Raw genomic sequence first — 15024 nt, forward strand, 5'->3', positions numbered from 1 at the left:
TGTATTTAATCTTGTATCCTGCTACCTTACTGAATTCATTTATTACTTCTAATGGTGAGTTTGAATTTTTTTACTGTGGAGTTTTGAGAGGGTTTTTTTTTAATTGATGAATATATTCTAGATGCTAGTCCTTTGTTGGATATTTTGCAGATCTTTTCATCCAGTCTGTAGCTTGTCTTTTTATTCTCTTAGCAAGGTTTTCTACAAAGCAAAAATTTTCAATTTTGGTGAAGTCAGATTTATCAGTTTTTCCTTTTCTGGATTTTATTTTATTTTATTTTTATTATTATTTATTTTATTTTATTTTATTTATTTATTTATTTATTTTTGGTGTCCAGTCTAAGAGCTCTTTGCTTAGCCATAGATCCTGAAGCTCTTCTCCTATTTTTTCCTAAAAGTTTCATAGTAATGTTTTACCTTTTAAGTCCGTGATCTATTTTCAGTTAATTTTGCATAAGATATGAAGCTTAGGTCAAAGTTCTTTTTTCCCCCCCATGGATGTCCAGTTGCTTCAGCACCATTTGTTGAAAAGGCTCACTTTCTTCTGTGAAATGATTTTTGCACTTTCAAAAGCAGTTGGACGTATTAATGTAGGTCTGCTTCTTGGTTCTGGTCTGTTCCATTGATCTATGTGTCTCCCCCATCAGTCCCTCACAGTGTGATTGCTGTAGTTACATAATAACCCAGGTAAGGTGATTGCTTCCACTTTGTTTTTCTTTTTCAAAATTGTTTTTGCTATGCTAGCTCCTTTGTCTTTCCATATAAATTTTAGAATAATCTTGTCTCTATGTACCAAAAAGTCTTGCTAGAAATAGGAATGAATTGGCATCTTTACTTTGTCTAGTCTTTAATCCATGAACACAGTATGTCTCTCTGTTTATTTAGATTTCCTTTTTTCTTCTTTCATCAGCATCGTGCAGTACTTTTTATCATAGAAACCCTTTACATGTTTTTGTTAGACTTATGCCAGAGTTTTTTTTCCCAGTGATTGCAAGTGGTGTTATATTTTAAATTTTGACGCTCATGTGTTTGTCATTAGTATGGAGAGATACGATTGATTTTTATGTCCTACAATCTGGACCTTGCTGAACTCACTTATCAGTTATAGGAGGGTTTTGGGTTTTTTTTTTTGATTCCTTGGATTTTCTATGTAGACAATCATATTGTCTGCCAACAGGAACAATTTTGTTTTTTCCTTTTTGATCTGTGTGCCTTTGTTTCCTTATGCCTCACTGCACTGGCTAGAACTTACTGTATGATATTGAATAGAGTGGCGAGAGCGGACATTCTTACTTTGTTCCTGATCTTAGCGGGAAAGCAGTCTTTCACCGCTCAGTGTAAGGTTAGCTGTAGAATTTTTTAAATGCTCTTTATCCGTTGAGGGAGTTCCTCTCTGGGTTGCTGTCTTTTTTTGTTTTTTTGAGTGTTTTTATCATGAATGAGTGTTGACTTTGACGAAATGCTTCTGCTGCATCAATTGATATAATCGTGTGGTTTTTCCTTTTAGCCTGTTAGTAGAGAAATTACATTGATTGATTTTCAAATATTGAACAGCTTTTCGTCCCTGAAACAAAGCCCACTTGTTCTTCGTGTATAATTTTTATATATGTAAAACTGAATTCTTTTTGCTAATATTTTGTTAATGTGCATAAGAGATACTGCTCTGTCATTTGTGTTGTTTTAAGGCTGTCTTTTTCTGGCTTTGGTATCAGGGGAATACTAGCTTCATAAAATAATTAGCGAAGGGTTCCCTCTTCAGTTTTCTCAAAGATGTTATATAGAGTTGGTGTTGATTCTTTTTTTAAATGTTCATAGAATTCTCTAGTAAAACCATCCAGCCTAAATGTTTCTTTTTTGTTAGTTTTAAAATTACAGATTCAGTTTCCTTAAGTTATATGGCTATTTAAGTTATCTATTTTATTGGCTGAGTTGTACTACTTTGTGTTTTTGAAGAATGGGTCCATCTCATCTAAGAAGTCAAATTAAAGTATGTGGAGCTGTTCTTGTTACTCCTTTGTTACCCTGCTGGGTCTGTAGTGCTGTGACCTGAAATTGGCTCTGTGTGTCCTCCCTTTGTTGTTGTTGTTGTTGTTGTGAGTCTTCGTTACATAAATGAGTTAAAGATGGTCCTTCATGTTGGTATCTCTGTGGCGTTCTTCACAGCAAGCTGAGACGTTAGTTCAAAGCCTTGTCAGCACCAAACTCCATTCTTACACACTCAGGTGCTTTAAATATAGCCCCAATACGCATATTTTTAGCCATTCAGAGGCTGCCTGCTTTGAATACCCTGTGAAGCCGCGCTGTCATCTGCAAACTCTTGCTTAGACACACTGGGGCTGTGACAGGCCTCTAGCAGGTGCTGTCTGGCTTCCCTCCTATGCAGCCGGTCAAAGTGCTACCCAAATGAAGGCGGTGTGTGCTGTGACCATCTCAAGGTCCTGTCTTTTTCCTTGATCTGCCCCAGACCTTGAACTCACCAGTTTTGCTAGAGGTTTATCAATTTTAATGATCTTTTCAAGGAACCAGTTCTTTGTTTTATGGATTTTCTTTGTCTTTCTGTTTTCAGTTTCACTGATGTCTGCTCTTTATTTTCTTCCTTCTACTTGCTTTATTTATTTTGCTCTTCTTTTTCTGTGTTCTTGAGGGTAGGAGCTTAGATAACTGATTTAGACTTTTCCTCTTTTCTAATATATGCATTTAGTGCTCTGAATTTTCCTTTCAGCATTGCTTTAGTTGTAACCCACAAGTCTTGATAAGCTATATTTTCATTTCAATTCAGCTCAGTGTATTTTTCTATTTCCCAGGAGACTTCTTCTTTAAATCATGGGTTATTTAGACGTGGATTGGTTAGTATCCAAGTATTTGGAGATTTTCCTATTGTCTTTATATTATGAATTTCTAGTTTGATTCCCTTGTGGTTGGAAAACACATTTTATATGATTTCAATTCCTTTAAATTTGTTGAGGTTTGTTTTATGGCCAAGGGTATAGTCCATCTTGATTTACGTTCCATCGTCCCTTGGAAAGAATATGTGTCCCACTCTTGTTGGGCAGAGTGTTCTGTAAATGTTGACTCCATCCTCTTGGTTGACTAAGCTGAGTTCTTCTGTGTCTTTGCTGATTTCCTGTCTAGTTGTTCTATCAGTGTTGAGAGAGGGGTGTTGAAGTCTCAGCCATAATCGTGGGTTTGTTTCTCCTTTCAGTTCTATCAAGCTTTAGTTTGATGTGTTTTGTAGCTCTGTTTTTTGGTGCACACATTGAGGCTTCCTATGTCTTATTGGTGGAATACCCTTTTTTCATTATATAGTGACACTTTCTTTCTCTGGTCATTTCCTTTGCCCTGAAGACTGTTGTAGCTGATAATGATAATGATTTACTTTGATTAATATTTGTGTGATACACCTTTTTCCATCCTTTCACTTTCACCCTGCCTGAACATCATAATTGAAGGGAGTTTCTTGTAGGCAGCTTATAGTTGGGTCATGTTTTTTCAACTAATCTGCCAACCTTTGTCTTTTACTTGATATATTTATATAGTTTACATTTAATATAATTGATCTATTAGAATTTATTTTTGCCATTTTATAGTTTTGCTTTCTGTTCTGTTTTTCATTTTCTCTTTTCTTTTTCTAGTCTTTCTGTGGTGTATGTGAACGTTTTTTAGAATTCCGTTTGATTTACCTATAATGTTTTTGAGTATATCTCTTTGCATTGCCTTTTTAGTGGTTGCTCTAGGCATCACATTATATATACATATCGCAGTCTACTGGTGTCATCATCTTACTTTGAGTGAAATATAAAAACCTTGCCTTCTCTTACAGGCATACCTTGTTTTATTGTGCTTCACAGAGACTGTGTTTTTTACAAATTGAAGTTTGTGGCAACTCTACATTGAGAAAGTCTGTTGGCGTCGTTTTTCCAACAGCATTTGCTCACTTCGTGTCTCTGGGTCACGTTTTGGTAATAATCAAAATCTTTTAGACTTTTTATTATTATTATATGTGTCGTGGTGATCAGTGATCTTCGATGTTCCTGTGGCAAAAAGATTATGACTTGCTGAAGGTTCAGATGATGGTTAGCAGTTTTTACCAATAAAGTATTTTTTTAATTAAAGTATGTACATTGTTTTTTTAGACAGAATGCTATTGCACACTTAATAGACTACAAGATGTGTAAACATAACTTTATACGCACTGGGAAAGCAAAACATTTGTGTCACTCACTTTATTGTGATTTTTGCTTTATTGCAGCGGTCTGGAACTGAACCCGCAGTATCTCTGGGGTAGACCTGTGCATCCGTTCACCCTCCCCCACTTGTAATATAGCCATCTTAAATATTTCCTCCTCTTGTATTTAGTCACATCAAACAGTGTTACCACTTTTGCTTAAACACCCAAACATACTTTAGAATACTCAGGAAGAGAAGAAGAAAAGCCTATTGTAATTACCCATATTTTTATTTACCATGTCTTCCTTCCTTCAGTGATGTTCCATGATTCCTTTTATCACTTCCTTTCAGGTTTTTTTGTTTGTTTGTTTTTTGCCATGCTGCGCAGCTTGCAGGATCTTAGTTCCCCGACTAGGGGTTGAACCCGGGCACCAGCTGTGAAAGGCCGGAATCCTAACCACTGGACCACCAGGGAACTCCTTTCCTTTTGGTTTAGAGAGCTTCCTTTTTAGCCATCTTTTAGGGTAGATCTGTTGGTGACAAATTCTGTTAGTTCTTTTTTTCCTCTAAGAATGTCTGGATCGCTCCTTCATTCTAGGATATTTTTAGGATATAAGGATATAAGATTCTGGATTGAGAGTTCTTTTATTTCAGCCCTTGAAAAATATTGGTGCCGCTTCTGGCCTCAGTGGTTTCTGATGAGAAATCTGTTGTCATTTGGATTGTTTTTTTCCTGTAGGTAAGGTATCACTTCTCTCTGGCTGCTTTCAAGATTTTTTTTGTTTATTTGTTTTTAGTTTTTAGAAATTTCATTATATATCTTGGCATGGATGTATTTGGACTTTTGTTTGGAAGAATCTAGCTGTTTGAATTCAGTAAGCTTTGCGAATCTGGATTTATGTGTCTTGCCAAATTTAGGAAGTTTTCAGCCGTTATTTCTTTGAATACTTTTTCAGACCCATCCTCTTTTTTCTCTCCTTCTGTGACTCATGAAAGTTAGATTTGTTTTTTTTGTTTTTTTTATAATCTCAGAACTCCATGAGGCTCTATTAATATATTTTCAGGCTATTTTCTGTTTGTTGTTCAGATTAGATATTTTCTATCATTTTGAAGCCCAGTTCATTGATTGTTTCCTGTGTCCCATTTTGTTTTGAGCCCATCCACTGAGGTACATACATCAGTTATTGTATTTTTCAATTCCAGAACGTCCATTTTGTTCTTCTTTATATCTTCTTTTTCTTTATTAAGCCTTTCTTTTTGCTGAAGATTTCTCCTTTTCATTTGTTTCAGTCATGTTGTTATTGCTTGTTGAAGCATTCATGATGGCTGCTTTACAATCTTTGTCAGATTTTTCAGACGTCTCTATCATCTTGGCACTGGAATCTGTTGATAATATTTTTTCTTTCTGTTTGAGATCTTCCTGGTTCTTGATATAATGAAGGATTTCCGTTTGAATTCTGGGCATTGTTTCATTGTGTTATGAGACCTTAGATTTTTATTTAAATCTCTTGTTTAACTCGTCTCTGCTCTCGGGCGCTGCTCCGTGACTGCTGGGTGAGATGGAAGCCCAGGCTGCCCGCCGAGCTCCCATGGACACCCAGGGCCAGGGCTAGGGCTGTTCCTTGTACTGCTGGGCCGGGATGAGAGTCCCGGTGTCCGGCCTCCCATACCCCATGACCACATGTCCCCACGGGCACTGTGGCTCCGTACCTGGCCTTGGGACACCACCCTGCTGGGGGCGTCAGGGAACCTCACTGCAGCCTCGGAAGGGTGGTGGTCCGGCTCCCCACTCAGCCTTTGCTGGCATTGGTGGCGTGAGGCCACAGTTTTTCCTGTAGTGTTTGCCTGGAGTAGAGCAGTTTTGTGTAAAACGTTTCTCTCTTGCTGGGTTGCCCTTTCCTGGTTCGATGACTTGAGAGAGCAGGCTGTTGTTGGGGCTTCTTAAAATCTGCCTCCATTGGCATTTCCAGGCTGCCAGCTTGTTCAGCTCCAATTCTGGGAAATACGAGGGAAAAGGAAAAACCCAAGGGACTCATCACTGTGTCATTCCTCAGGCCCCAAGATCCCTGGGCAGTTTGCCACCTTCTCTACACTTTTCAAAGTCTTCTTACGTTTCTTTTCTATGTAGTGTCTAGGGTTCTAAGTTGTCCTGAGCAGGCGGAATGGGGAAAAGTACTTCTACTCCATCTTCTTGGAAGCAGAAGTCCACCTTGGTGTTAAGCGTCATTTTTTGCACATCGAATTCTACATTAGACAGTTCCTTGTTTCTGTGCTCCTGCCCCAACACTGTGAAGATGGTGACCTTTGGGGTTAAGGAACCTCGTTTCTTAATAGGGAGTTTTTCCTTTCTTGCTGATTGCTTTTACAGTTTAATATTGACTCTACCTCATTCTCTGGTTTGTTTTTTTTTTCCATTCCAGAATATGTACTAGACCTATATGTTGGACCTTTCCCTTCAATTCTGCATTTTTCTTAAACTCTCATATTTTCTCTCTCTTCATTTCTTTGTTCTGCCTCCTAGTAATTTTCTCCAGTCTGGATTGCAGTTCACTAATTTTCTCCTTAGTTTTGTTGATTCTACTCTTTAACTCACCCACTGACTATTTATTTTTAATGACTGCAGTTTTTATTTCTAGACAGACACATTCTGGAAATCTACCTTTTCTTTCATACCATTTTTTATGGATTCATCTTTTCGTATGGATTCAGTTCCTTTTTTATGGTATTAATCATCCTGAGTATACTTTGTCAGCCTCTTTTTTTTATCAGATTCTTGAAATTGTAATGTCTTTGGATTGCTGACTCACTCATGATGGATTGTTTGAATGTTTTGTAATTTTAGATTGTGAGGATTGCTCGTCTTCAGAGGAGCTGTAAGCATGGGTCTCCTATGTACCCCGGTTTGAGGATGTGTCCTTCCAGAGTGACCTGCATTTGCATCTTCCAGGCATCCTGTTGATATCACTTTCTAAGGCCTTTTTTATTGTTTTAACTTTCTTGACTTGGAGGTTCATTGTCGACATGTTTTTTAAGTTTGAATTTCACACTCACCTGTGGAGCCAGTCCATGATAAATCTTCAGAGCGTAATGTTTTTCTGCTGATCCTGCTGAGAGGTCGGGCAGAGTCAGAGAAGGTTCCTTGTCCTCCTGAGCTGGTGAGAGGATTTTTCCAGCCTGTCCTTCACTTGTTCAGATTCAGCTCTCTACTCCTTCCTTCACATGGGCACAAGCGCTTGAATCCTGTCCCACAGATGTTAAAACTCAATACTGACAACCCTCCATCTGGGGCCCCTACTGCTTTTTCCAGTTCCAAGCATCTAGAGATTTCCTTTTCTCTCCTAAATGGTCAGCTATGTGTCTTTTTTTAATATATTTTTTCCAGCATTTCTAGTTGTTTAACCCAAGAGGGTTTTCAAAAATAGGGTTTTCTATTTAAGTATGAAAACTTACCTCTTGGAGCTACAAGATTCAGAGTGTGAAGAGTTTTTTGGAGGAATTAAATATTTTTACATATGGAAATTACACATCTTACTTGTCTTTTGTCCAGCAAGGTGCAAGTCAGTTGATATGTTACCCTTTTACCTGTTGAGGTTGTGGTATAATCTGGAAAGCGATTACCATAATAGAGTCCATTTAAGCAAAACTTCCAAAGCAGAAAATAATAATGGCACAAGCATTAAGCCAAAGACTGTGCTTAGATCTATTGAGTTTTTGTTTCAGGATTAGATGGATTTGTGAAACTCCTTTTACTATGTGCACATAAAACATGAGAAACATTTGCATTTGTATGTATAAATTATTTTTGCTCTCAAGACTTACTTTTGCCTATATTATTGGCAGCATCTTTACCTGGTTCTCATCTTCCAGTGTTTACAACCTATGTAATGTATTGGGCTTTATTTCTTAAATAGAAGAGGATATTGAACAAGATTGAGAAATTTCAGTATTTTCATTTTAACCTGGCAATCTTAATTTCTTGGGCTGTAAAAGCTGTTCAGCGACAATGATGAGACTTGCGTATTTTATTTTGTATGTGTGGTAAAGTATACATAGCATGGGATTTGTCATTTTAAAATCAACAGTTCAGTGGCTTTAAGTACCTTCACATTGTTGTACAACTATCGCCGCCATCCATCTCCAGAACTTTTTCACCTTCTCAAACCGATACGTATATCCATTGAACCCTGACTCCCCATTTCCCCTCTCCCAGCCTCCTCGCAGCCAGCCTTCTACGTTCTGTCTCTGTGAGTTCGACCACCCTGGGCACCTCATATAAATGGACTCTTCTGGTATTTCTCCTTTAGTGACTGGCTTAGTTCACTTAGCACAATCAAAGGTCATCCATGTTGTAGCCTGTATCAGAATTTCCTTCCTTTTTAAGGCTGAATAATATTCCAATGCATGTATGTACCACATTTTGTTTATCGTTGATCTGTCAGTGGATATTTGGGTGGCTTCCATCTTCTGGCGACTGTGACTAGTGCTGTTATGAACACTGGTGTGGCATGCTTTCAAAACAGGCAGTGAGATGCATAAAACTGTAGGTATTTTTAAATGCTAACAATTGTGAATAGCACTATCCTGCAAGTTTAATTGCCTGTAACTATTTGAAAAGCACGAGAGGTTGAATAGGCTTGACCTTTGGGTGATAAGGAATGTAGTTCTTAGGAACAGGGCTGGACCAAGCACCAGCAAACAAATTGACCGTTTGTGCTTCGCTGGGTGGGTGGTGGGGGGGAAGGAACCAGGGCTGGGCGCGCGTGGTCGGGTCTGAAACAGGAGTGTGGAGGTGACACCTTCAGAGGTGCCCCCGACAGAACCAGGAATGTGGAGCAGGCCCTTCAGGGCCACGGGCTGAGCCTGGCAGCCGGGGGTCAGCAGATGTGGGTCGGGGTCAAAGTGTGAGGGTGGAGAGGGGCTTGGTGCCTGCAGCGCTAGGCTGAACAGAACTAGAGTTCTTCGCCAACAGAAAAAGCAAAAGGAATCACCAAGCCAGTGTCAGGCTACCGATGCCCCATCATTCCGATTCACAGATTCCATTCTAGAAGCCTCTATTTCCAGTTTATGGAAAGTAGGATCCCAAATTAAATCTATTCCCCTGTGTAAAGAAGAAGTGAAGAGCTCTCTCTATATTGAATGGGACAAATATCACACGCGGAGTACTGACCCAAACCCCTGGGCTTAGGCCGGCCTTCCCAAAGGTCACAGACACAGGAATGAAGGCAAGGCCACAGAAGTCTACAAGTGCAGGGAGAACTTATACCTGTTTGTGAAAGAAGAAAGGAGTGGACTTCTCGAAGCCTGTAAGTCTACCAGGTTTTTTCTTTTGTACAGAACAATTGCAATTTCTAGGCGATTTTTGCTTGTCACTGTGTGTGTATTTATTTGAATAGCAAAGAGATTTCAGTCATTACAAGAGGAGTTTTCAAACTTCCAGTATCAAAAGAAATTGTCCCCAGAGCAGTTTGAAAAGGCACTGGGTTAGCATATAAGCCATGTATCGAAAAGTTGGAAAGGTTAAGTCAGTGTGTTTATTGCCATTTTCACAAAATATTCAGTTACCTCTTTTTTATATTAACTGAGATTTCATTAAATTTTATGATTGTAGTCTAAGTTCGCGGCACCTGCTCTAAAGTTCTGTTTCACGGTCTCTTTCTGTTTTTCAGATTTTTTGTTTAAATTCTTGGTTATTGGGAACGCGGGGACTGGCAAGTCTTGCCTGCTTCATCAGTTTATTGAAAACAAATGTAAGTGACGTCACATGGTCAGTGTTTCTTGCATGTCTTCTCCCGAGAGCGCACTCTTGTGCAGATTTGTTTAGGACAAAACTTCCGAATACGTTTCCAGGGAAAATGTCATAGTTTAAAAATATTTTTAAATGACATAAAAAGTTTATGTTATTAAACGTTTAGTAATCTGATTTTTTACTTAGCATTTCAGTTGCGTAGTGGGTCATTGTTCATTATGTAGTGCATTGTCCTGTACATTTTCCAGACACTAAAATACAGTATGATGCTGTGGAATTCTGTTTCCTGGCAGGAGTGGCCCGAGAACCCTAGTTGTACATTTTGGATAAGATAGCATTTGCTCCCCAGCGGCCTTGTATTGTCCTTAAGGCAGCTATCGTCATCAGTCCTGTTTTACAGGTAAATAAACAGAGGTTTACAGGACTTGGTGTGTGCACTTGGGATGGTCACCTAGGAACGGTGCATGTTAGACTCAAACTCAGGCCTTTCGACCACAGAAAATATCTTGTACCGTTGACTTGCCCTGTGTTGGTGAGAGAGGTTGAATTTTGTATTCCAAGCTACTGTAAAAGACGGTAGGTTTGAAAGGCCCTTAAAATAAGCCGTGCTTATGTAGTAATGGAAAGAATTGTGGAGAATGACCTGTCTGTCTAGAGGCAGTCAGGTGAAGGCCCGAGCACAGAAAATTAATCTCACTTAATGAAGCGCCTCTTAAGTAAGAATGTGTGAGATGCATTAGGTGGCGGGCGGTGGAGACAGAGGCAGCAAAGGGCGTCCTGGGAAAGAGCTCTGAAGAATAAGATTCTGGAAGCGTTTTCTGCTGCTTCCATTTCCATCGACCAGGAGCTTGTTGGAACCTTCATGTAGTGACACGGACCCAGCGTGGCTCAGCCCCTCTTGAATTTGACGGGCGTTCACCCGCTGGGCGGCCTGGGGTTCTGTACGAGTTACCCAGACTTTGCATTGCTCCATCCCAGAAGAGGGGACGCTGGGCCAGGTGCCCGGCCTCGGCGGACACTCTCCCTTCACATCCTCCCCTCACCCCTCACGCCCACAGTAAGGACATAAGGAGGCTTCACTGTATTGCTCTCGTAGCTGTGTCTTAATCAGGATGCCCTTGGCCTTTCGTTACTGCCTTTGAAGGCTTCTCCCGCCAGGCTGGCCGAGTAGCTGGACACCAGCGGATGTCCACGCCGGTCTGCACTGTCTGGGCCTGAGACAAGCTGCTGGAGTCAGACCCTTTCCTCCCCCAGGCCCCCAGGGAGCAATGAACAAACACAGCTGTCAGATGGCGCCCTGGTTTCTGGTACAATTAAATTTTATCCTATAGTTATAAAATATAAACCAGTCCATGGACTGTGTAGCCAGGATATTTGTTTTTTCTTTTCCTTTCACATCACAGAAATTTTCTTTTATAAGACAGCTTATTCCAGTTGGGTTTAGCAAACTACTTATTTTGCCAACCTCCCTGCCCATTCAGACAGTATTGATTTCTCCAGCAAATTCATTCCAAATGATTGCCACACACAATACTCGAGTTCATGAAACTCAACAGCTGTAATGTGCATAGAGGTCTTGGTTTGGGGTGTGTTTGTTCTGAGTTTTTACTCTATCTTTTCTTCTTTTTCCCTTAATCTTGGGTGAGCATCAAGTTTCTTTCTTGGGCCACGGTGCCTTTCCTTCCCTTTACTTCTATTTCTTTAGAATGTTCGTCCGACTAGTTGAAACTATCATCGGCCAAGTTGCAGTCTGTCACTGGGCAGTAAGCCCTCCAAGATGGTACCCAGTATTTTGTGCAGTTGCCATTCACGAGAACCTTAGCGGTGGTCAGGTAGATGTGGTCTTACATGGCGTGGCCACCAAGCCTCAGCTTTAAATACATGGCTCGTTTAGGTGTTTTGAGAAGAAGCTTTATTGTCTCTTTGAGAACAGGAACTGTGTGTATTCTGTTTAAAACAGTGAGTGCTTATTAGCATCTGACTGTTGGAGAAATGAATGGCAACAGTAAATTACATTTTCCATTGACAGCACTCTTGATTTCAGTGTTACTTGTATAAATCTATAAGCCTGTTTCCCTAACGTTCTAAAATAAAATTTCTTTTTCTTTTTCAGTCAAAGATGACTCAAATCACACAATAGGAGTGGAATTTGGCTCAAAGATAATAAATGTTGGTGGTAAATATGTAAAGTTACAGATATGGGACACAGCAGGCCAAGAGCGATTCAGGTAGCTTTTTCTCTAACTTAATAAAAATATTTGAAAAGTGGGTTTGAAATAATCAATTATATTCTCATAATGTATGTGGTCCCCTCCTCCCTCCCCACACCCTCACAGATTTTAGAAAGTTCACCTCTGGAAGCTTTAAGACAAGCTAAAAGTCAGTTTTTCTCCACATAGCATTGATTTACGAAAGAATACGTTAGAATCTCTTCCGAGTGCACGCATCCTAATTTGGAGGCAAATTTATTCTTTGGGACCTAGTGGTACATTAGGAGGTCGTGGCATTGCATATTCCACACATTACTTTTGGATTAAAAGCAAGGCAAAGTAGTAGCACAAACAATTTTTCTCTGTATTTCACTTTAAAAGGAGAATTTTTTAAAACCTCTTTGGGGATTGGTTTTGCTTTACATTAAAACATTCCACAGAATATTCTCTCCTCAGCACTTGCATTACGCTGAAGTCATGATTGACGTTTGGAATGATGACCACAGTCCACAGCAGATAGGTTCCATGTTTGATATTCTGTAACTACTAAAGCAGGAAAGTAGATTAATATTTTAGTTGTGTTTTTTTGAATAGATACAGAAAGTCAAACAGAACAGATATTCACAGTTACAAAATGCAGTTAAATAAAACTCAGTCCCAGTGCAAGCATTTCACTTAAAGTCAGGTATAATATTTTAAATGCGCAATAATTGTTTGCTTCAAAAGTATCGTAACTAGAGCTTCCCTGGTGGTGCAGTGGTTGAGAGGGCCGCCTGCCGATGCAGGAGACCTGGGTTCGTGCCCCGGTCCGGGAGGTCTCACATGCCGTGGAGCAGCTGGGCCCGTGAGCCGTGGCCGCTGAGCCTGCGCGTCCGGAGCCTGTGCTCCGCAACGGGAGAGGCCACAACAGTGAGAGGCCCGCGTACCGCAAAAAAAAAAAAAAAGTATCATAACTAGACTTCAGACAGTATCACTATAAAGCTATTGTAATCAGAACAGCATGGTAGGACTTCCCTGGTGGCGCAGTGGTTAAGAATCTGTCTGCCAATGCAGAGAACATGGGTTCGAGCCCTGGTCTGGGAAGGTCCCACATGCCGCGGAGCAACTGGGCCCGTGAGCCACAACTGCTGAGCCTGCACATCTGGAGCCTGTGCTCTGCAACAAGAGAGGCCACGATAGTGAGAGGGCTGCACACCGCGATGAAGAGTGCCCCCTGCTCGTCACAACTAGAGAAAGCCCTTGCACAGAAACGAAGACCCAACACAGCCAAAACAATAAACAAATAAATAAATAAAAATAAATTTAAAAAAAAAGAATCTGCCTGCGAATGCAGAGGACATGGGTTCGAGACCTGGTCTGGGAAGATCCCACAAGCCGCGGAGCAACTAAGCCCGTGCACCACCAACTACCGAGCCTGCGCTCTAGAGCCTGCAAGCCACAACTACTGCGCCCACGTGCCACAACTACTGAAGCCTGCACACCTAGAGCCTGTGTTCTGCCACAAGAAAAACCACCGCAATGAGAAGCCCACACACCACACCGAAGAGTAGCCCCCGCTCGCTGCAACTAGAGAAGGCCCACGCTCAGCAATGAAGACCCAACGCAGCCAATAAATAAATAAATATATAAATTTATTTTTTAAAAAAGAGAAAGTACCTTGGACAGACTTAGAAGGACTTTCTTATTTAAAAAAAAAAAAACAGTGTGGTACTGGCAGAAAAATGGACATATGGGTGAGTGGAACAGAATAGAGAGCCCAGAAATAAACCCACACACCGATGGTCAATTCATCTTCCACAGAGGAGGCAAGAATATACAATGGAGAAAAGACAGTCTCTTCGATAAGTGGTGCTGGGAAAACTGGACACCTACGTGTAAAAGAATGAAATTAGAACACTCCCTAACACCATATGCAAAAATAAACTAAAAATGGATTGAAGACCTAAATGTAAGACCAGGTACTGTAAAACTCCTGCAGGAAAAGCAGAGGCAGAACGCTCATTGGCATGAATCGCAGCAATATCTATTTTGATCCGTCTCCTTAAATAATGAAAATAAAAGCAAAAATACACAAATGGGACCTAATTAAACTTAAAAGCTTTTGCACAGCAAAGGAAACCATAAACAAGGCAAAAAGACCACCCTCAGAATGGGAGAAAATATTTGCAAACGAACCAGCTGACAAAGGATTAATCTCCAAAATATACAAACAGCATGCAGCTCAATATCAAAAAAACCCAAACAACCCAATCAAATAATGGGCAGGAGACCTAAATAGACATTTCTCCAAAGAAGACATACAGATGGCCAACAGGCACATGAAAAGATTCTCAATGTCACTAATTATTAGAGAAATGCAAATCAGAACTACAGTGAGGTACCACCTCACACTGGTCAGAATGGCCAACATCAAAAAGTCTACAAACAATAAATGCTGTAGAGGGTGTGGAGAAAAGCGAACCCATCCTGTGCTGTTGGTGAGAATGTAAGTTGATGCAGCCACTATGGAGAACAGTATGGAGGTTCCTCTAAAAACTAAAAGTAGAGGCCCACCCGAGGGCAGGGATGAGTGAGGCAAGGACTGGAAAGACAGAAATTAAGTGAAAGTCTGCTGACCCTCACCCTCTTCCCCCACCTCTTCCTTAGCTGCTGGCAGCCAAGTGTGTATGTCTCAGGCAGGAGAAACGATTCTTATCTGCAGAAAAATAGCCCCAAAGAAAAGGCTTAAAGATACTAACATTTTGGCTCCCCAATGAAATAGCCCAATTTCTGTCCAGCCATCTCACAGTGAATAGCCCACACATAAAGAGCGTCTTTTAGAGTTTGGCATCCTTGTTCTTGAATATATATGATCAACCAAGGATCAGCAGACACTTGACGAAAGTTTTTAGGATAAGACAA

At 40.4% G+C, this 15024-nt stretch overlaps 1 protein-coding gene across 2 annotated transcripts in view; it reads left to right on the forward strand.

The window, feature by feature from the left end:
- The window catches only part of RAB4A (RAB4A, member RAS oncogene family), a 53589-nt gene that overhangs the window by 22093 nt on the left and 16472 nt on the right, over nt 1–15024 (forward strand). The window contains exons 2-3 of one of the 2 annotated variants that reach the window (XM_022553232.2): nt 9834–9914; nt 12027–12141. In XM_022553232.2, the coding sequence (XP_022408940.1) occupies nt 9834–9914; nt 12027–12141 (196 nt within the window). Of the gene's footprint in view, nt 1–9833; nt 9915–12026; nt 12142–15024 lie in introns of those variants that run through there. The other variant, XM_030763511.2, reaches the window with a different exon arrangement.

Source organism: Delphinapterus leucas, chromosome 16 (genome assembly GCF_059928025.1).
Source record: "Delphinapterus leucas isolate spDelLeu-1000000601 "Yukka" chromosome 16, BTC_Dleu_Yukka2, whole genome shotgun sequence".
NCBI lineage: Eukaryota > Metazoa > Chordata > Mammalia > Artiodactyla > Monodontidae > Delphinapterus > Delphinapterus leucas.